The 22,147-nt window shown below is 35.5% G+C and overlaps 1 protein-coding gene across 3 annotated transcripts; it reads left to right on the forward strand.

Annotated features, from left to right (window-relative positions):
* Positions 1-200: 200 nt before the first annotated feature.
* LOC104241890 (rop guanine nucleotide exchange factor 14-like) lies at positions 201-15,359 on the forward strand. 3 transcript variants are annotated; one of them, XM_070160163.1, is made up of 8 exons: positions 201-536; positions 2,258-2,407; positions 11,706-12,077; positions 12,993-13,147; positions 13,231-13,305; positions 13,402-13,653; positions 13,869-14,204; positions 14,722-15,359. In XM_070160163.1, the coding sequence occupies exons 2-8, from the start codon at positions 2,332-2,334 to the stop codon at positions 14,854-14,856; spliced, it is 1,401 nt and encodes a 466-aa protein (XP_070016264.1). In that variant the 5' UTR covers positions 201-536; positions 2,258-2,331; the 3' UTR covers positions 14,857-15,359. The 3 variants fall into 3 exon arrangements, with proteins under 3 accessions (XP_070016264.1, XP_070016265.1, XP_070016263.1); XM_070160164.1 differs by lacking the exon at positions 201-536 and having other exon boundaries at positions 2,338-2,407; positions 11,695-12,077; XM_070160162.1 differs by lacking the exons at positions 201-536; positions 2,258-2,407 and adding an exon at positions 11,377-11,499 and having other exon boundaries at positions 11,695-12,077.
* The last annotated feature ends 6,788 nt before the right edge of the window (positions 15,360-22,147 follow it).

The raw sequence follows: 22,147 nt of genomic DNA on the forward strand, positions 1-22,147 counted from the left end.
TATGATGTCGGCACAAAATGAAGAAACGTATAACATGCTAGCTCTTTCCGGTACATCAATATGTAATTTCACTCTTAACTTTATATATAAATTCTAGAAAGAAAAAAAAATAGCAATGATTACCTACTACGTTAGCCTCGACCTCTTAGCTAGCCCCACCACGTATCTCTCTTCTCACCATAAATGTCTTTATATTCACATACTCCTCCCATTCCTCACACACGCATTACCCTTTCTTCTCTGCTCTGTCACTTCTCATTTGCTTTTAATACCAATCTCATGTACTTCATCCTCCTTCTGAATAGTCATATCCAGTCTTCTCTTAATTACTGTTTTTTTCTTTTGACTACAGACCAAAGATTTATTGTTTTCTACCATTAATTCACACTTGAAAACAAGAAAAAAGTTATCTTTTCTCACAGAAGCAAGAATTACATGAGAAAAGCTAAATGTGGGATCTTGAATGATGTCTATTTCCATCCTTTTACATGTTAGAAGATTGAAGTGCTTTCATTTGATCAAATACATAAACATAGGTCAGCTTCTTGTTTTATTTATTCGTCCATTTTTCTTTTCTTGCTCAGACCAGGTTCATATCAAAACTCTATTATATTCTTATCTAAGATTTTGGCAGTTTTCGTGAATGGAAATGTTTTAGATGCAACAAGCTCCATTTTTACGTGTTTTTTATCAGTGAAATCCAGATCACGATTAATCTGAAGCGTCTGAAACAGTCCAATGCCTTTTTCAATCTCTTCTTCTTTTCTGGATTTAACATACTGTAATCGGAAATTTTTTTATATATTATCAGTGTACTTTAATATGTTATAACAAGTTACATTATCTTAATTTTAGATTACCAATCCCACTATTTATAAGTAGTTATTAGTACTTGCTTATTTTATTAAGAGTATATAAAAGTTTAAACTTTTTTTTTTTTACTTATAGAAAGGTTGTTTGACTGCGTCAAACGGTCAAAGGTTCTTTATGTTTGGAAGGGGTTTGGCTAAAATTCATGAACTATATTTATAGTGAAAAAGTGATTCCTTTTCCCTGATTTCACTTTTCATTCAAAGACTAGAGTTTGACAATTGTGGAATCAGATTGTGAATGACTATATTGTGCTCTGAGCTAAGTAGGAGGCTCGGTAAATGGTCTCTGGGACCACTTTTCTGATTGATTAAAACGAAAAAAACTAAGTAATTTTTTTTGGTTGTTTTCATTAATGTTAATTTATTTATTGAAAATACAACAAATACTCCTACCCTCCTTTGAATAAAAGAAATTAATTCTTGAAAAAATCAATATTATGGACCACAAAAAATAACTTAAAATGAACCGGGTGTACGGTCTATCTGATATTTTGGATTTGTTGGTTTTTGGGTTCTGTTGCTCCATTTATGTTCCTTCTCGGACTATATGGGTTGAGCTTTCAGTGGTTTCCGGAGCAAATCAAAACTCCAATTAGCACTTAAATTATTTTTTTTCGGTGTCTGAAATTTCTGGCTGCATCAATCTTTTTTGGTAACTAAAGTAATTTTATTAATCACCAAAGTATATATTTAAAATTAAACCACAGCTAAAACAAACACATTTAGCTGTCCAGAAAAGTATAACCATAAAAGATAACGCCGTTGCCGGGGATCGAACCCGGGTAGCTGCATCAAATTCCTATATTTGGAAATGGAGCAAATTTTCATACTGTATTCGTCTATCTTGCGATTAACATAGCCAGGAGAAGTTGCACTTTGGGGAGTGGAGAATACTTACCATGATCTCGGTGTTTACCTCAAATAAAACAGCTTAACCTTAAGGGTTCGTTTGGTTACCAGGTGGGATAGACACGGATATTTTATGGGATTAATTATCTCACTTTCTATATGGATAACTAATCTCACTAATTTTGGTGTAAAATTTATCAAATCACTAACTAATACTCATAACCAAACATGCGACAAATATAATTTCACATTCTATCCCGGAATTAGTATCCTTATTACAGGTACCAAACGAGACCCTACGAGTTACAAACTATGGTGAGAATACATTTCACTTAGTTATGGTTAAATAATAATAATGTATATATAACAAGACTCAAAATATATATGTGGCATTTATTGGTAATGTGAACAAAATGGCACATATAGCAACTTTTTTGCCTCAACTTTTGAAACCTTTAGATCTAGTAGCATTAACTTCTATTTTCTACGTTTTGTCAATTCCAACTGCATCTTATATTTCAGGCTTTGTAATGCAGGAGTATTGATGGCTGCAAATGGCTTACTAGGTCCCCTAATATTTGAGGCACATTTTGGGCAATATTAATCAAGTATGGTGATCATGAGACAGACATTAGCCTGCTGCACAAGAATCAGAGAGTTTAGCATTGACTTTGCTGAACAAGAGAGTGAGATTTCCCCTTCTCTCCTTCTTATTAGTATTTGTTTTTAGGGTGTTACATGCATGGTGACTTCTCCCTTCCTATAATTGAGGCAAATCCAAGACTTTTAATCAATCAATGCTGAAAACCAGCATACCTACTACTACGACTTTGTGGGAGTTGGCAGTGGCTATAAAATTAGTACAGTCAAACCTTTCTATATATATATATATATAACAACCTCGTTTGTTTCAGTATTTTTTAGCTGTTATAGTGAAGTGTTGTTATAGAGGACATAAATTATAATATGATATAAAAATCGATTCCGAAAAAAAATTGATTTTTATAGGTAATAACTATTATATAGGGATACTATCATAGTGGGGTATGACTGTACATACATACACACACATTAAAATTTTGACTTAGTATTATTTTGAAGATTTACAAATATAAGTACTTAAGAAAAATAACCATTGCTTCGTGAACTCAGCAGATGTCTTTGAACAAATTGAGGAGTACTATTCTTTTCCACAAGTGAATGCTAACATATTGATTAAGAATTTCAATAAAATTAGACTCACCGACCACCTCATTAGTGTAACTTTCTTGACTTCTGCGAGCCCCAGATGATTGTAGATTAATCGAAGACATTTATATGTTTGTTATAGGAGCAACAATTATTATTATGTATTAGTAAAACACTAAACAAGTTGAGATTAGTTATGTAGTTTTATTGTCCACTCACTCCATTTAAGTCAATTTTGTACCAATATAATTAAAAATATTGGCATGTTAGTTATATGTGGATGCTTATTTTATATTCAAGAAATTTAACAACCAATATGTCTTGAAATTACATGAGGAAAAATATTTTTTTTCCTGGTTGATAAAGAATCTTATGTGGGACCCACCATATGTTAGGTATATTTTGAACTTATTTATAAGTGACATGTGAGGAGCTACACTTCCAAATTTTATTGTCTACTTTCTATAAACTTTTGTAAATGGAAAGAGGAGGAAGAATCTTCCATTTTAGTGTGAAATAGATAGATGGCACTATAACGACATTTATTTTTGTCATAAATGCCGCAGTGGTAGAGATAGCTAGGAAGTTCTCGTGGTTTGTATGTATTGTCTGTTTGGTAAAATAGTGGGCCTAACTATCATTTCATGAAGCATTCAAGTAACTATTGGGACAAAGCAGTCGTTGTCTACCGGACTTTCCTTTTTGGACTTTCCTTTTGGAAAGTCTTCTAACTTTTTTCTATTTGCATCAAAACTTTTACTTTGGGGAGTCCGCAAAATGTGATTCTTTTGGACAAGTAGCACCTTAATAGGTGTAAAAAAATAATATTTTTATATATAGCGCCCAAATATTGGGCGCTATACATTAACGTTAATTGTGCCGTTAATGTATAGCGTCCATTATTTGGGCGCTATACATAGAAAGCTGACACTAACAGGTATAGCGCCCAAATACTAGACGCTATACATAAAACTTTATGTATAGCGTCCAGTATCTGGGCGTTATACACCTTTTTCCTGGCCCCACCAATAATTCCTGACTTCAATAATTCAAAAGCGTATAGTGCCCATTTTTTGGGCGCTATATATAAAAAAAAATCCCGGCTAGCCATTTCCTATATAAAGAGGTTAGGATTGTATAGAAATTCATTCAAAAAAAATTTTAACTCTTGTTGAAACATTTATTGTTGTTAAATTCTCCAGCATTTTTTCATTATGTCTGAAGAGCGTAGAATAAGAGTTTCATTATATTGGGGGGTGAGGCTGTGATGGAGAATAACCCCGTGGGCTACAGTTTACCTGCTCAGTGTCATGTTAAATTGTCACTTACAATGGAATACGATAAATTGATATCGTTGTTATGCAAAAAAATGAGTGTGAGGAAACATTCAGTGATACTTAAAGTAACCGGAAGATATTCGTATTTCGTAACTCCGCAAGGGGTTGTTTTTTATCCGGAGTTTAACATCGACGATGATGAAACTTTGAGTAATTTTATGAGGACTCCGGATGAATGCCGGGAATTTCTTGTAATCACAATGTTTGAGGTGTACGTGAAGGTCGAAGACGTTCCAAAAAACGAGGTTGTGCGTAGTAGAGATAACCCCCAGTCATCGAGTAGTTATTCTGGAGCAGTTTTTGCCAGACAGGTTCCGGATGAAAGAGTTTTCCTTGATTTAAACTTATCACCGCCGGCGAATGAGCAGCGAGAAAATAATTTATACCCCCTTTTCCATAATTCACAAGACGAGTGGTAAACTTCAATTTTCATTTATGTTAATTATATATATTTTTGGTGTATTGAATTTGTATTAACGCTCATATATTTAATAGGGGGTACCGGCCGTATATGAATTTTACAAGTGGCCCATCCGGTATTCATCACCTAATTGAAAACGTCCATCATGGAATTTCATCACATTACGACTTGTAAGTGAAGTGATATAGCCATATGGAAAGCATTTATTAATTCAGTAGCTTATATTTTTGTTGGGTGTGTAGTGAAAACGAGCAAGTTGAACCACCCGTACTCACTCAATTGCTCAAAAACGACGTATTACATCGGGATCTGGCAGATGCACAGAGTGAGGAACAGAACAGTGATTACGATAACAATGCCGATGAATCTGGAGACGAGACACCCTTTCCTCGTGAGGATGGTGATGCGCAGGATGAGGAGGAAGGACCTGATTTAAAGAGAGACCCCCCTAGACGAAGAGTGTACGAGTCCGAAGTACCGTTTCATTCAACGGAGATTCCTTACATTGATAACTTGCCAACCGTGCCGGATGTGGAAGTTCTCACAAGGGATTTTGATGAAATCCGGACAGCAATGTGGGATGAGTCTAGACCAACGGTGCTTTCAAAGGGGATGTTTTTTCCTAATAAAGCGCGCGTAAACAGGGCTTGTAAAATGCACAACGTAAAAGAGTGTCGTGAGATGCAGGTATGCACAACTTGGATATTGACTTGATTTCTCTTGTACTTATTCCGCACCTCGAAGCGTCCATAAGATATAAAATCAAAGAGTGCATTACATTAGTCCACCAGGAATATGGCCATACCATTACGAAAAGAAAGGCATTTCTCGGGCGCAAACGAGCGTTTGAAATTGTCTACGATAATTGGGATAAGTCATTTGCATCTCTGCCAAAGTACATGGCCGCACTGCAGCACTTTAACCCCGGGACTGTTGTTGAATGGAAGCTTGAGCGGAGTCCGGGAACACCAGAATACATATTCAATTACGTGTTCTGGGCGTTTAAGCCAGCAATTGATGGTTTTTTGCATTGTCGGCCCGTAATATCCATAGACGGAACTCATGTCTATGGAAAGTACGATATCACGCTATTGATAGTCGTGGCAGTGGATGCTAATGGACAGATATTTTCTCTAGCTTTTGCTGTTTATGCCAATGAAAGAACAGAGACGTGGACGCTATTTTTGAACCACCTGAAAGAGCACGTTGTCAAACAGCGTTCAGGTATTTGTCTAATATCTGATCGGCACGGTGGTAGATTAAGTTATGTGGAGAACTTGCCTGCATGGCAAGAACCTTATGCATACCACTGTTACCGTGTGAGGCACTTTAAGGCCAATTTCTAGAAGGCACATCCCAACAAGGATCTACATGATTTGATGTGGATGGCAGCAACAAACCAGCAACAGCATAAATTCCGGAGGCATATGGATTCTATCAGGCAAGAAGACGAGGCAGCCTATTGTTGGTTAATGCGACATCACCCGGAAAAGTGGGCTTTGCATGCGGATGGTGGCAGACGATAGGGAATTCTTACTACAAACGTGTCAGAGTCCTTCAACAAGTTATTGAAGTCGGCAAGAGGATTGCCCGTCACAGCCATGGTGCGGATGTCGTTCAAGCAGATAGCAGAGAGGTTTGTTGAACGGTCTGCAGTTGCAACGGAATTGATGGAAAGGGGTGTTGAATTTATGCCAGTGCCGATGCAGAGATTTGAGAAATACAGACGGCGAGCACATTGACATTCATTTTTGCGGTATGATAACGAAAGAGGTGTTTTTGAAGTTCGCACCGCTATCCATAATAATCGGGGTAATAATGTACATACTATAAATGAATCAGTAAAGTTATGCTCCTGTGGGAAATGGTCCATCTACCACATGCCTTGCTCACATACCATCAAGTGTTTTAAACGTGTTGGTTATGCGGAGACCAACTATGTTGATCAACAATATAGTGTTTCCAAGTACCTAAACACATATAGTGGTTAGTTGCAGCCAGTGGGTACTGAGCATTATTGGCCTCCGGAACCATTTAAAATGGTGTGTAACAAGTCCTATTTGCATAAAATACAGGTGCAAAAGAGAACGCGTATACAAAACCAAATGGATGTTAGTGATACCGTTTATGCGCGCAAATGTGGTATATGCTCGCAAACAGGACACGACCGTCGTAAATGTCCTTTAGCTGGTTTGGGTGGCAAAACTAATCAAGCTCGTGGTGGGTATTCTTCTATTTAGCTCTTATCGGGCGGTTTATCGGCCTAATTCAATCAAAATAAAATAAAATTTAGTCTCTATATATTTAAATAGGTAGTCGACGTACTAAGAGGGACGAAGCAGAAGAGACACAGTGATGGGTAAATCATCTGTCTAGAATCTTATTTATGTTTATGCACATTGGCTTTAGTCCATGTAAAAGATTTCTTGGTGTACTATTATTATGATTAGAAGTGGGCATACTGTATATTTTAACATGTCATCTGCTTGGACAGAATTGCTAGGCCAAGAGTTCTGTTAGTTAGGACTTAGGAAGATATATTTGCCCAGGATAAGAAAAAACAAATGTATTTTAGGTGAAAGTGAAAATTAGCATCTCTAATTTATAGACGTAGAAGTCACATAAATAATTTCGTGTCAATTAGTACAAAATCTTACATTAAAATCTTAATCCTATTGTATAGAACAGAAATAAAACATATAAAAAGTTACCACACGACGACTATATATAAAATAAATAGGAAGAGATTTCTTTACGAATCAAATAATGTAGGATCAAAAAAAGTATATGAAATTATTACCTACTAATAATTCAAAACAATTGAAAAAAAATCATGTGTCTTGATATTATGTTAAATAAGATAAAAGTTATTAGCGCATATAAACCTTAATACTCGAACACAGTGAATAGGAGAAATATGAGTTTGAAAAAGTTATCAATTTGAACTGGGAACGATTTCAAATTCCTGGTGGATTGACAAAAATTCAAGTAGGTAGAAGTTTAGTTGAATTCAAACGTCGAAAATAGTTGGTAAAGTTCAATATTACAATTCTATCCAACATAAATTATCTCGTTTAAGGAATTTAGGCTTGTAAGGGCATAAAAGTCGATTAATATTTTGAGGATATTTTTGTCGATCAACATTTAGCATGGAACATTCGTGCTTTTATAATAATATAGATAGATATGGATAAAAATAAATTATATATATATATATATTACCAGTGGCGTTTGGATTGGATTTAATAAATATATATATTCTTAACGGGTTAATGGATTATCCGTTAAGAAAATTGAATAATCCGCCCCCAAACCGATAAGTCATTAATAAAAAAAATTCAATCTGTTCTCCGTCCGTTACGATAACCTGATACCAATAAGCCATTAAGCTTCGGTTTTGGTTCGATTTCGGTTTCGGTTCGGTTTTGAACCCCTCTACTCTAAACTGACCAAGGAATTGCAGTGTCTTGTGGCATCCTGACTTCTGTATCTTCCAGGATCTTTACAGTGGTCAGGTGAAGGGGATCGGTAAGGAGGATTAGGGACTGTACCTACTGCAAGGAAAGTCATTACTAAGTGGTATACTTAATCATGATCCAGCTCAACTAAGGAATAAAACTCATCAACAAGTATCTGAGGTGAAATATGTACATAAAACTACTATGTCTGGGAATAAGTTTGCTTGTATGGCTAATCAATACTCTGATTCTAGTGTAATCTGGCATAGAAGGCTAGGTCATGCACCTATAGATGTAATCAAGAAGTATACATCATTGAGAAACCTGAAGGACAATCACACTCACTATACTGTATGTCCTCTAGCCAAGCAAGCAAAGTTACCTTACAAAATGAGTACTACTACTTCTAATACTGTTTTTGAACTATTACATTTTGATGTATGGGGGCCCTATAGGGTACCAACATATGACAGTAAAATATTCTTTGTTACTATTGTGGATGACTATTCTAGGTTTACCTGGATTTTCTTACTTGTCTCTAAGTCTGATACAGTGGTTATTCTGAAAGATTTCCTAACAAAGGCGAAGAATATGTTCTCTGCATCAGTTAAGACTCTTAGAACTGATAATGGTACTGAGTTCTTTAATCATGAAGTACACAATCTATTGTCATCCATGGGCATTATTCATCAAAGTACCTGCACTTATACACCTCAGCAGAATGGAGTTATTGAGAGGAGACACAGGACAATTTTAGAGATGGCCAGAGCTCTGAGATTCCAGGCTGCTATTCCTTTGAAATTCTGGGGAGAGTGTATATCTACTGTTGTTTATTTGATCAACAGACTTCCCTCAAGAGTTATTGGTGGAAAATCTCATTTTGAGATACTTTATTTGCATGCTCCATCTCTCTCCCACCTCAGAGTGTTTGGTTGTTTGTGCTATGCAACCTCACCCAAGGAACTGGACAAGTTTGCTTCAAGAGCAATACCTTGAGCATTTCTAGGCTATTCTTCAACTCAGAAGGGCTATAAGGTCTATGATCTACACTCAAAAACCTTTAGTGTAAGTAGAAATGTGATATTTAAAGAACACATTTTCCTTTTAAACACCTACAAACCACAGGCACTCCCATGTTTCCTGTTTTAGACCTGGTGCCTTTACCACAGAAGTGCAGTCTTTCCCTGAACCTTATGATCCTCTTTTGTCTCCTGCTTCATCTCAGAGTCCAACTATGGACACATTCCCAACTGATGCACCACATATTCCCCATCATTCAGAGAAACCTACTTCTTTAGGCTACTCTCCTTCTGCTGTTGAGCCTAGTGTTCCAGAGTCTTCACAGGCTCCTTCTATGAACCTTAGAAGATCATCAAGACCTAGCAAACCACCTTTGTGGCTACAAGATTATGTGACACAACCAGTCACATCTCATACCTATATATACCCTATTTTCTCATGTGTGTCTTGTGACACTCTCTAAGCAGCTCATACACGTGTTGTCTCATCCTACTCTTCTCTCACAGAACCAAAATCCTTCAGAGAAGCAGCTACAAACCCTAAGTGGATTCAAGTTATGAAACTTGAAACAGCTGCCCTAGAAGACAACCACGGAGTATTGTGGACTTACCTACACGCAAAACACCTATTGGGTGCAAATGGATTTTCAAGATAAAGTTCAAGGCTTCAGGGAAAGTTGAGAGGTGCAAGGCCAGGCTGGTAGCCAAAGGCTATAGCCAGAAAGAAGGCCTTGACTATACTGAAATATTTTCTCATGTTGCCAAGATGGTAACAATCATGACTATCATTGCCTTAGCAGCAGTTAAACAGTGGGTCATTTATCAGATGGATGAGCACAATGCCTTTCTCAATGGTGATCTCCTAGAAGAAATGTACATGCACATTCCTGATGGGTTTGCTAGACAGGGGGAGTCTCACAAGGTCTGCAAACTACACAAGGCCCTGTATGGGCTCAAACAAGCCCCAAGGCAATGGAACAAGAAACTAACTGAGGCTTTACTGCACATGGGATTTCAACAAAGCCACTTTGACTACTCTCTGTTCACCAAACAAAAGGGCAGTGACTTAGTTGTAGTGTTGGTTCATGTGGATGATCTACTAATCACATGCAATAATGTGGTGCTACTGAACTAGACAAAAGCAAATCTGTAGAGAAACTTTAAGATGAAAGATCTAGGTAATCTGAAGTTCTTTCTGGGCATTGACTTTGCTAGATCAAAAGAAGGTATAGTCATGTCTCAAAGAAAGTATGCCCTGGAACTCATCTCTGAGTCTGGGCTATGGGGAGCTAATCCTGCAGGCACACCCCTTGAGCTGAATCAGAAGCTAACTTCTGAGGAGTATGACAAGGCTATAGCAGGTGTAGGAAGTTCAGAAGCAACCGATGCAACACTTAAGGATCCATGCATTTATCAAAGGCTTTACTTAACTATGACTAGACCAGACCTGGCCTTTGTGGTTCAAGGCTTGAGTCAGTACATGCACAATCCTAAGGTGTCTCACATGGAATCAACTTTGAGAGTTGTAAGGTACATAAAAGGGGCTCTTGGGCTAGGACTCGTTATGCCAACACAGAATGCTTATCAGTTGTCTGTATATTGTGACTCTGACTGGGGTTCTTGCTTACAAACTAGAAGTTCAGTCACAGGTTATGTAGTTAAGTTTGGTGATGCATTGATCTCATGGAAATCAAAGAAATAGGAGAATGTGTCCAGAAGCTATGCAGAAGTTCAATTTAGAAGTATGGCATCATGCACTGCTGAGATAGTTTGGCTAATTGGTTTGTTCAAGGAACTTGAAATTCAGCTACACTCACCTGTGAAGCTTATGTGTGATAACAAAACTGCAATTCAAATTGCAGCTAATCCCATCTTCCATGAAAGAACCAAACATATTGATAGAGACTGTCATTTTATTCGAGAAAGAATACTGCAAGGGGTAATGAAAACTCAGCACGTGTCCACCAAGGAACAACTAGCAGATTTATTGGGAAAGACTCAGCATGACTACCTACAGGACAAGCTTGGAGTGAAGAACCTCTTCAAGCTGAAGGCTTGAAGGGGAGTGTTAAGAGAAATGGAACTATTAAACTATAGTTAGCTTAGGTGGTTAAGAGTAGAGTTAGCTATTCTTATTAGTTGGATTAGTTAGAAAGGTTGTTAGGAAGTTAGTAGCTAATTAGTAGTATAAACACACTGTAGATACTACTTTATAAGAACAATTCATTTTCTTCTCTTCTTCAATAAAACAGTAACTATGTTTTCTCTTGAGTTCCTTCTTAGCTTCCTCTCCACGTCAAGCTTTCAGTTAAGAGCTTCCATAGCCATGGAAGCTAACAGCAATCAACACCTCAAGTTAGTAATATTTTGTACAATCTGTTTATAACCAACATATTTGCTCAGACAAAGATCTCTGGCCAATTTCATACGCGCGCGCACACACAAAAAAAAAAAAAAAAAGAGAGAAACCAGATTAGTCTTATCTTTATATAGTTTTTCGAACACAAATTTAAGTCCCTTCTAACCTGCATCTGACTAGAATTTGAAAAGGAAATTTTCAGGAATTACAACATATGATGGCCTCGAGAGCTGCATACGGAACTGTCAGTCCTATGACAATGATAGCGCGACTAGTAGAGGTGATGGGGATGTTACAGATTCCTTAAATGATGATGACTCAAGGAGCTCTTCCAGCAACAATGCTTTTGAATCATTCTCCTCTCAATGGACAACGAAGAAGAGGGATGACCAGGGATCGTGTGACAATGGGAATTTCTATGTGAAAGGAAAACCTGCTTACACAATCCAATTTTCAGATGTGGAAACAATGAAAGACAAGTTTGCAAAATTGTTGCTTGGTGAGGATGTGACGGGAGGAAGCAATGGAGTTTCGACTGCATTAGCATTGTCTAATGCCATTATAAATCTTGCAGGTATTTAGTTGTTACTTCTTTATCCATCAATATCGTTTTAGAAAAATCCATGTATCTTTTCTCTGATGAAGTGACTCTAAATTCTAGTGTTATATCTTCTATAACTCAGAGTTGATTCACGCCAACTATTAACGATTTTAGTCTTCAATATTCTGATACTTAATAAGATTCTTATAGTAGTTTTTGAGGATCATCCAGGTCTTAATCCGTAGAATAGAGCTTCAATATGATATATGCGAGAAATTAGGAGTGCTGATGCCTAACAAGAGTGCTCAAGAAGTTCCATTCACCCATAATATAATTCAATGTTTTTTTTGAAAAATATGATTTGCTAGAGGATTTTATTAGTGAAGGTATCACAAGTTTACTCCTTTTTCTTCTCTAAAGTTTTTGTAATGAGGAGTTAAGTTTGATTTTCTCTCCTATATACTACCTTTGCTGAAAAGAATTGGCTGCCCAACTGCTTTACTAACAGCAATGGAGAGGATTCAAAGAACAAACAGGAGTACTAATTTCACTATACTTTGGAAAGATTTTTAAACAGCAGAATCATATTCTCCAGATTCTACTATAAACTACTCCGTAAGGAAGAAAAATAGCATAAGCTACCTCGTTCGTGCTCCTGCCTTTCCCACTGTCATCTTAAGATCATAGATTGTTTATTACTGACGCTATGGGATTAACCTGCGCTTTTGCGCCTTACCAGGATTAACTTTAACTTTACAATCTGAGATCTGATAAAAAATCGCATGATAACTTCAAAATAAAAAGCACTAGTATAGCGTTTAAAAGAATGTTACACCTCGTAACACATCAGCTCAGCTTCTCCTAAACCTTTATTGTTATATTTTCTACTTTGCTGTGATTTTCATGATGCAATTTTCCTGATCTGTGATGCTACTTCTGGATTTAAAGCATCTGTGTTTGGAGAGTTGTGGAAATTGGAGCCACTTGCAGAGGAAAGGAAGAGGAAATGGCAAAGGGAGATGGATTGGTTGCTCTCACCTACCAAACATATGATTGAGTTTGTTCCTGCAAAACAAAGTGGTTCTAATGGCCAGAGATTGGAGGTAACTATGACTTTCTAATAACACAAACGATTTATTTCATAATATAACAACAATATAGTGAGTTCCACTTCTCGTCCGAGCAGATAATGACACCAAAAGCTCGTGCAGACATCCATATGAATCTTCCAGCACTTCAGAAATTGGATTCCATGCTTCTTGTAGGTGGTCTCTTAAATCCTATAATGTTCGACCACTTTGTTTCTGCATCGACTTGGTCCACTTTCTCAAAGTTCCTTTCGATCTCAAATTGATAGGGAATGCTGGATTCAATGGATAATACTGAGTTTTGGTATACGGAAGTGAGTAGCCGAGCAGAAGAAAAGAGCACAAGGTGGTGCCTTCCTTCACCCAAGGTACCCATCGCTGGGCTCTCTGACACTGAAAGAAAGAAATTGCTGAATCAGGGAAAATTGGCCAATCAAATATTCAAGGCAGCAAAAGCTATTAATGAAAACATCTTAGCTGAAATGCCGGTTCCATCAGTTATCAAGGATGCACTTCCAAAGGCAAGTTCTCCCTAAAGCTATTTGCTATTGAGTTTAAGTTTTATTTACTTATAAGGTAATTACAAGTAAATCTCTTGATAAGCATTTATAACTAGGTATGGTCACATATATTAAACTACACTAATAGTGTAAAGGAAATTTACACAACGTATATAACTCAAATCCTTTGCTATTGAGTATTTAATTTGTTGAAATTGATCCATTCATTCTTGCAGTCTGGGAGGGAAAGCCTCGGCGAGGACCTTTATAGAATCCTGACCGCAGAATCAACCTCTGCTGAGGAAATGTTCAATTCCTTGAACTTGAGATCTGAAAACAGTGCACTTGAAGCTGTTAACAGGTTAGAGGGAGCAATTCTTGCATGGAAAGAAAGAATAACTGATCAAGCTCCAGTTCGAAGATCTTGGTCATTCGTAAAAGATCCAATATCTGAGCTAGACAAATTGGAGGTCTTATTGAGCCAAGCAGAAGCTCTTCTACAGCAGCTCAAAACTAAATATCCTAACCTTCCTCAGACATTCCTCAATGTCACAAAAATTCAGTATGGCACGGTGAGAATCGTATCGCCACTAGTAAAATTTGTTAAAAAGCAAATATGATTGTATAGTTCACTTATCAGCAGAAAAGTTTCTCTGTTTCAGTTAAGGACTCGTTTCAGCTTGTCATTTGCATAATCCATAAATCATCCAACAATAGAGGATAACTATATCTTTCCGGATAATTGTTTCACCCTTAAATTACCTTAAGATTTTGTATGTATCTCTTCTTCTATGATGTACGCGTCTGTTAAGAAAAAGTTATGCCATAACCAGGGGCGGAACCAGAATTTTTACACGAGGGGGCACATTATTCTGCTCAATCAGTACCCCCTAAAAGCTTTTAGTACTTAGGGTGCCAACTGCTTTAAATTAACCATTTTCAAGGTATACACATATACAAATACAGAATTTTCGGCCAAATTTTTCGGGGTCGGTGACCCCTCTCCATTACACATGGGTCCGCCTTTGGCCATAACAAAGTGCTCAATAAGATTGTGATATAATCCTTGTTCTTTCTGTATTATTCTAGGACATTGGGCATTTAATCATGGAAGCGTACTCTCGGGTTCTCTTAAACCTAGGGTACAGCATTTGGATCAGGATAGGAGAAATTTTGCAAGTAGATATCTCGAGCAACCCCAATTCATCCGCAGCTGCTTGCTGACTTCCTGCTACAAGAATCTCAGGATTATCAGACACTAGTCCTGTATGTAGTTGAGGTGAGACAGTCGCTGATCGAACAGACGAGTAGAGCTGCAGGATGATTGTTTTAGTAATGCTACTGATATGGACATTGAGTTTGTTGAAGAAATTATAAGTTCTGTACATGCAGCTCCAGGCCAAAGTCGAGTTCAGTCCATTGGCAGGGAAGCTTGTAGCAGCATGCATGTCTACTATGAATTCCCCTTAACAATGAGATTTTTTGCAAGTCTTTCTGTAGATATATATATCATTTCCATGCCAACCATCAGCCTTAGTTTTTAGGCTGAGTTATCATGGTTGTTTGGGGAATTTGCCCTCACCTACAAATACAATACAGTGGGAATAGAATAGCAAGCTTTTTACAAGCTAAGAATTAATTGCAAAAATATATGTATTGGTATCTGTATTGAGTAATTTTACCATAGCCAGTGCAAGAATTTAAAAGAATCAGAATTTTTTTATCCACAGTTAAGTATATATACCCAATGTGGCAATGTGCTTGTTCATTTTCCTACAGAGAGGGGAAAAGGTGTGGAGCCGTGGAGGTTACAAAGAGTTGGTTCTCCCTGGACTATCCGTAGGAAATCAATTCTGATAGGAAATGTTTTGCTCAATGATGTAAACTAAGAGTCCACCAAATTATATACTATAAAATTATCAGTTCCCACAGAACACATCAATAAGTAAATAACACAACAATATTTACTTGAAAAACTCCTAGCTTACGGGATTAAAAATCACGATCTACAATTGTAGGATTTCAACTACACTAACTGAGCAACTTTAGATAACAACGTATTGTAACCTAGGATTTAAACTATCAATCTCTCACCTACTTACAATAACTATATTGCAAGCCTCCTTGTAATAACTCTATTACAAAGCTAACCACTTGACTAACTCTAGTCAACACAACCACACAGTTTATGGTTTATAAAGTGTCCTACAAGATGCTTCTAGTTAAGCTGAGTAGGAGATACAAATGAATAACATAAACAAAGACACAACAATACTAATGACACACGATGTAATCAATGTTGGGATCTGGTAATTCGTTATGTTGTTGTTTGGTTTTTCAATGCCTTTGGGAAAGTGAAGGCGGCCGCACACTTGAGAGTAAATGATTTTAGGTTTTGCAAGTGTGTAATCTCTTGTCTCGTGTTGGTAATATATAAGTGAGTTCATCAAAAATGATGTAAGGGATAGTGTCCAGTATACAGCATGCTTCAACAATGTTGTTGTATTGTTGCGTGTGCAGTGCATCAGCTTTAACAACTGTAAGAGTTGACTTATATTGTGACCAGAGGAACTGATATCTATCTGTTCCTTCTCCTGTTCCCTTAACTTATTTCATTGAACTTGTGCCAGACATTTGGTTTTATTGTTATGAACGCGGAGAGGCTAGTTGTATCATATTCCCTATTTGCTTCTCATATAAAATTTGTTAAATCATGGGGGGGGGGGGAACTTATCACTCTAGCTAGGAAATCAGAATGTCAAAACAACCACGTTTTTCGGTGCTTATACATGTTTCTTCTTTTAAGTTACTGAGAAATATTGTACGTAGGTGAAGCAAAGAACTTAGCATTCGGCCCTCATTAATTATTCGTACTTTTTCATTTGAAATTTATTACTATTAATAAAAGTTCACTCACAATTAATACTTGGGGTGAAAGTAGCTTTAAAGAGAAAGAAAAATAACTTAGTAAATGTCAGTTTTATAATTGTGCATTAACAACTTTAGCATTTGTGGAAAGAAACTGCTATATGTACATGTGTGTTTACATCTTCTCTTGCTATAACGAATATACTCCCTCCGATCCATAATAAGTGACTAATTTGTTTTTTTTATTTTGGTCCAAAATAAGTGTCCATTTATATAATCAAGAAAAAATTTAATATGTTTTTCCAAAATTACCTTTATGTATGTATGCCTAAAAAGTCATTTACTCTTCACATTTGAGAAGAGAAGTAAGTACTACTATAACTATGGTGCAACATTTAATGAAGGGTAGTTTAGTCACACTAACTATTTTCATCTAAAATTTAGTATTTCCTTAATGAATGTGCCCAAAGCAAATTGGTCACTTATTGTGGAGCGGAGAAAGTAGCATAATAGCATCTGATATACATAAAGGACCTTATACAAAAAAAATTATATGTTATAGCTAAATAATGCACCCTATTTATTATAAATCAAAACACTTTAAAAATATTATTATTTATAGTAACTTTTTATATTTTATATCAAAGTACAAATATAATGTTATAAAACAATAAAAGAAGAAGAAGAACATTGCAGAGAAAAGTAGAGAGAGAATTCTTATTGATTTGGGATGGATTACAATGGAATAGAACCCCTCTATTTATAGGGGAAAAATGACTTAGCCACCAAGTAACAAACCCTAAAAATCTCTCTAAAATATAGACATTCACCTTAAATAGAATTCTATTTATAACACTCCCCCTTGAATGTCTATTCATCAGATAATGTGCCTCGTTAAAACCTTAACTAAAATAAAACCCAGTGGGAAAAAATTTTAGTGAAGGAAAAAGAGTACACATATCTAACAATACGCCTTTTGGTTGCCTCGTTAAAAACCTTGCAAGGAAAATCCAATGGGACAAAACCTTGTAAGAGAAAAAGAGTGCAACGCGCATTAACTCCCCCTGATGAGAGCATCAATTCACATCCTTGAGCATTTGCATTCCAATCTTGTGCACCATTTTCAAAAGATCTTTGGTAGAGATTTGATAAACAAATCAGTCATATTAACTTGAACAAATTTATTTCACCTTGAAATCATCATCCCTAATATATGTATTGTCTTCATATGATCTTGTTGGAATTGTCAGTTCAATATCTTCACATAGAGGTGAAAACTCTTGCTATCATATTATCATGCCCATATTTATAGCAAGATACATTTGTGCACAAATTGCACTGAGGAAGTGCTACTTCAAGATCAAGAACTGTATATGCTTCAAACAACTTAAATTCTTCATGAATTGTCATATAAGTTAAGTCATGTAAGCCATATAATAGACTTTAGATGCATATCAAGTTTTTATGTCATGCTGGACATATAAGATAGATAAAGGGATTGCACACATCATTGACTTTATACTTTCAAGTATTTGAACAACATAGACAAAATTATATGTCTTTCATATGAAACCAATTTTATTAGAATTATGTCTCTTCCATTTGGCCAATATTTTTGTGTCTGTAGGCGACAGACTTAAGATCCTCATCTATATTTAGCGCTATCATAGATGTCATCGACGAACATTTTATATTGATTCCAATATTTTTTTCACAAAGACATAACATAGAGATCTCTTCATTCATATATTCAGGTACCTGAACCTCTCTTGAGATTTTATGAAGTATTATGTCATGTGATCTTCTAGATCATTTGCCTCCTTTATATTATCATTTGCTCATCTTCTTTATCAAAAAGTTATTTGAAATCGATCTGTCTATACGCTTTAAGCGTACCATAGACTTTGTCCTTCTAGGACTTATTCTAATAGGAGAATTTGCAGTGAGAATATAATTACTTTCTTTGGGTCAGCAAATGTGTCTGACATGCTTTGCAATATATTGCACATGAATTATCTTTTATGAACTTCAAGTTCATATTATTTTATTCGAGAATCTAGATATACAAATGATAATTCATTTCACGTAACTTTTTCTCAACTGTTTATCATGTCTCCCCCTCATGTTAGAAAAACTAACCCGTTTCCTCAACTTTGAGAACCGATCTTTGTGCGTTATGGTGTTAATCAAGATGTACTCCACATATCAATAATAACAAGATGAAATTATTTGGTTCCTGACCCTGAACCATTTGTCAGGGAAAAATATAATATACTTTCGTATATAACCTATATCAAACTGGTATAGATAACTTTGTTCTCATAAGCAATAGTTTAGCTATTAAGTGGAGACACTCAATAATTATTTTGCTAAACTAACTTTGATGTAAACCAACTTATCAAGATAAACTTTCTTAAGTAAAAGATCTGGAAATTATGCTCTAAATTAAATTTTTGAGCAAGTTACCTCGCAAACATCATGTTGCGGGTTAATAATAATCGCGCATATAACCATCTCATAGATGCATCTTATGTGGTATACATGGAAGGTGAATGAGTACATATTCACCTTTGATATTTTCAGTATTCATGGGATTGAATCCCAATTTTAATTGGTCTATTAATTAATAAGAACAAACAACATAAGAGAATTCGTAACGAACTTTCTAGTTCTTTAATATTTACCCATGTGAATTCTCCTTTATTTTTGCACATCATACTTAAATTAACATGGCTAAACCAATTATGCCAACTGAATAAATTATCAATATAGATAAACTTCAGGTTTACACCATGGCGTGTGCAATTATCAATAAACTCTAAGTTTATTATGATATGGGTTTTTATATCAATAAATATCCACTTTATTGTAGTATTCTTTTATTTGTGTAGTACAAACTGGAGAATAAAGCGGACAGCTTTTCACATACATATTATCCCGCTACAAGTTGTAGTAATAGAAGATATTAAATCTTTCCTTTATTTATAGTCTTAGTATGACCAGCCGCTTTCGCAAATACTTTAGAAACTCAATTAAGTTTCTTTGAGACTTACTACAATACAATGACTTATTGATAATCAATTTTATTCCTCCAAAACAGTAATAATTGGCTCTTCCAAAGCTCTCAATTAATTTAGTACTACCACATATTCATCAATATCCATATGGTGAATATCTCTTTTAAAGAGAAAGTTATACCATTATGGTTATGGTCAAAATTATATGTAAGATATGTTTCTTGCATTAATGTTATTCTTTAATAATCACATTACCAAAATATTTTGGCGTGCAATAGGTACGTGACCAATGACCATTCATGCCATAATAATGACATTATTTTCTTATATCATCTCAAATCTCCTTCTAGAGGTGAGTGTGGTATATTCACTACCACTAGCACGTTCATATTCTTCCAAGAATGAATATGTATTAATAAATCAGATATTGTCACATTCACATCATAAATGGACCATAATCATCTATATGTGCTTTATAAAATATCATGTCAAATCGATGACAAATATTACTTTCATAGAGTGAAGGATTGTTTTGAGAATCCTTATTATTCTCATTATCACAATGATGACGATTATGATTTCGTCTATTGCCACGTCCACATCCATTGATACCTTCACGGTAATGATTTTGTCTTCTTCCAGACTTATCACATATTGTTATCACATTCTCTTAAGGGAATGAGAATGAAGCAAATTCAATGGGACGAATTTTCACTTCTTGTGTTCACGATCATACATGACTTTGATCATGACAACCTATATAAATTTTATCACTTCGAGTGGTTATAATTTCTTACTAACTCCATTAGAATTATAATCAAAATTTATTGTCTTTGCTTGTATTTAAAATCAAATTATAGAATAAAAGAGAAAAATACGGTAAAATACTTACCTTAAATCCAGAATTTAATCATGAAGGAAGTTCATGGAACAATTGACAATCATTATGCTCAATCTCAAAGCTTCTACTCAATTGTTTAGAGTCTCGTGCTGATAACGTGTTATAAAACAATAAAAAAAAGAGCATTGCAGAGAAAAGTAGAGAGATAATTCTTATTAATTTGGGATGTATTACAATGGAATAGAATCCCTCTATTTATAGGAAAAAAATGACTTAGCCACCAAGTAACAAACCCTAAAAATCTCTCTAAAATATAGACATTCACCTTGAATAAAATTATATTTATAACATAAGAGTATAACAATTAATCCCTCAACTTTTTCCTCCACTCACTCTTTTTTTCCGTATTTCCTTCTTCTCCATCATTTCTCCAGATCTGGACTAGTTTTTTAACCACGCAATGGACTTTTTCTGTACGGACGATGAAGCAATAGTTAAGGCTGACTTACCTCCTATTTGTTCTTTATCAACATCTCCTCTTAATAGGGTAAATAGAAAAGGCTTCCATTGGTCTTTATCTTCAGTGGAGAAAGATTTGACTACTAGCAATGAGGCGGAGATTACGCCAATGGTCACCGTAAGAAGCTGCCCAATTATATACGGAGTATTTCTTATACCAATGAAGATCAATTGCTCACTGCCTTCGATAATGAAACCCACCGAAAAACTCGAGTTCCAGATCGGCTTCGTCATTACCTCCACCACCGCCATCATCTCTGGCCGGAATCCACGGTCAACCAACCCCCCCAGTGTATTTTCTTAGATCTGAGTGTATTTCTGCGATCTAAGTATTTGACCAAAAGATATTAAAACCGTTTTAATTAAATCAATTAATGAATATGAATAGGTAAATTTCAGCGAAGTATAATAAAATCTAGATTAAATGATGCAAGAGAGAAATAAGGTGAATGATGCTTTCTAGGCTGTCGGAACCAAATGATTACTCATAAATGTGATAACTTCAAATGTAGAAAAATATTGCAATGAATGCGATTGGGCAAGATAAAAGATGATGTATGGATTTGTAGTAAGCAAAGTTGTCTTTTTTGCATTCACTTCCCTCTCCCCCTCTTTACAAAGTGTTCTGCCTCCTTTTATAAGAAACAATCCCCTTTTAAACCCTAAAAAGTTATAACATAAAGAATATTTGAAAAGCATATTCCTACTGTCTCCTACTACGCTTACACTACTGCAAACATCGTACGTCCGCTTACCATTGTCGGTCATCACCCTTTATAACGACCAAAGGACGTTACATCATAAGGACCTCGTTCCTCGTCATACACCGTAGTGGTCGTGGTCGTCCAAATTTGGACCTATACACTAAGTATATTTTATTTCTTGTATTTCTCGTATCTAGCCGGATTTGAGTGTATTCATTATTTTGGAGTGTAAATACAATATATGTTTTTGTATTTTTGCATATATTTCTGTATTTCGAAGGAGACTTTTTGTATTTTCACTTGTATTTTTTTTAAAATTTTTGTTGCTTGAATACAAGCGAATCGAACACAATAAATTGAATACAGTGTAAAAATAGCTACAAATGAATATAGTGAATTGGATACAACCAAATACCGCTGTAATTTTTTTAATTTTTTTTTTTGGTAACTAACTTCTTTTTATTAATCACCAAATAGTAATTACATAACAAAGCAAAGCTAACACAGCTTGTTAATCTTTTGTTTACTCCTTATACTAATCTTACTAGAAACATAATCTATACGCA

Source organism: Nicotiana sylvestris, chromosome 10 (genome assembly GCF_000393655.2).
Source record: "Nicotiana sylvestris chromosome 10, ASM39365v2, whole genome shotgun sequence".
NCBI lineage: Eukaryota > Viridiplantae > Streptophyta > Magnoliopsida > Solanales > Solanaceae > Nicotiana > Nicotiana sylvestris.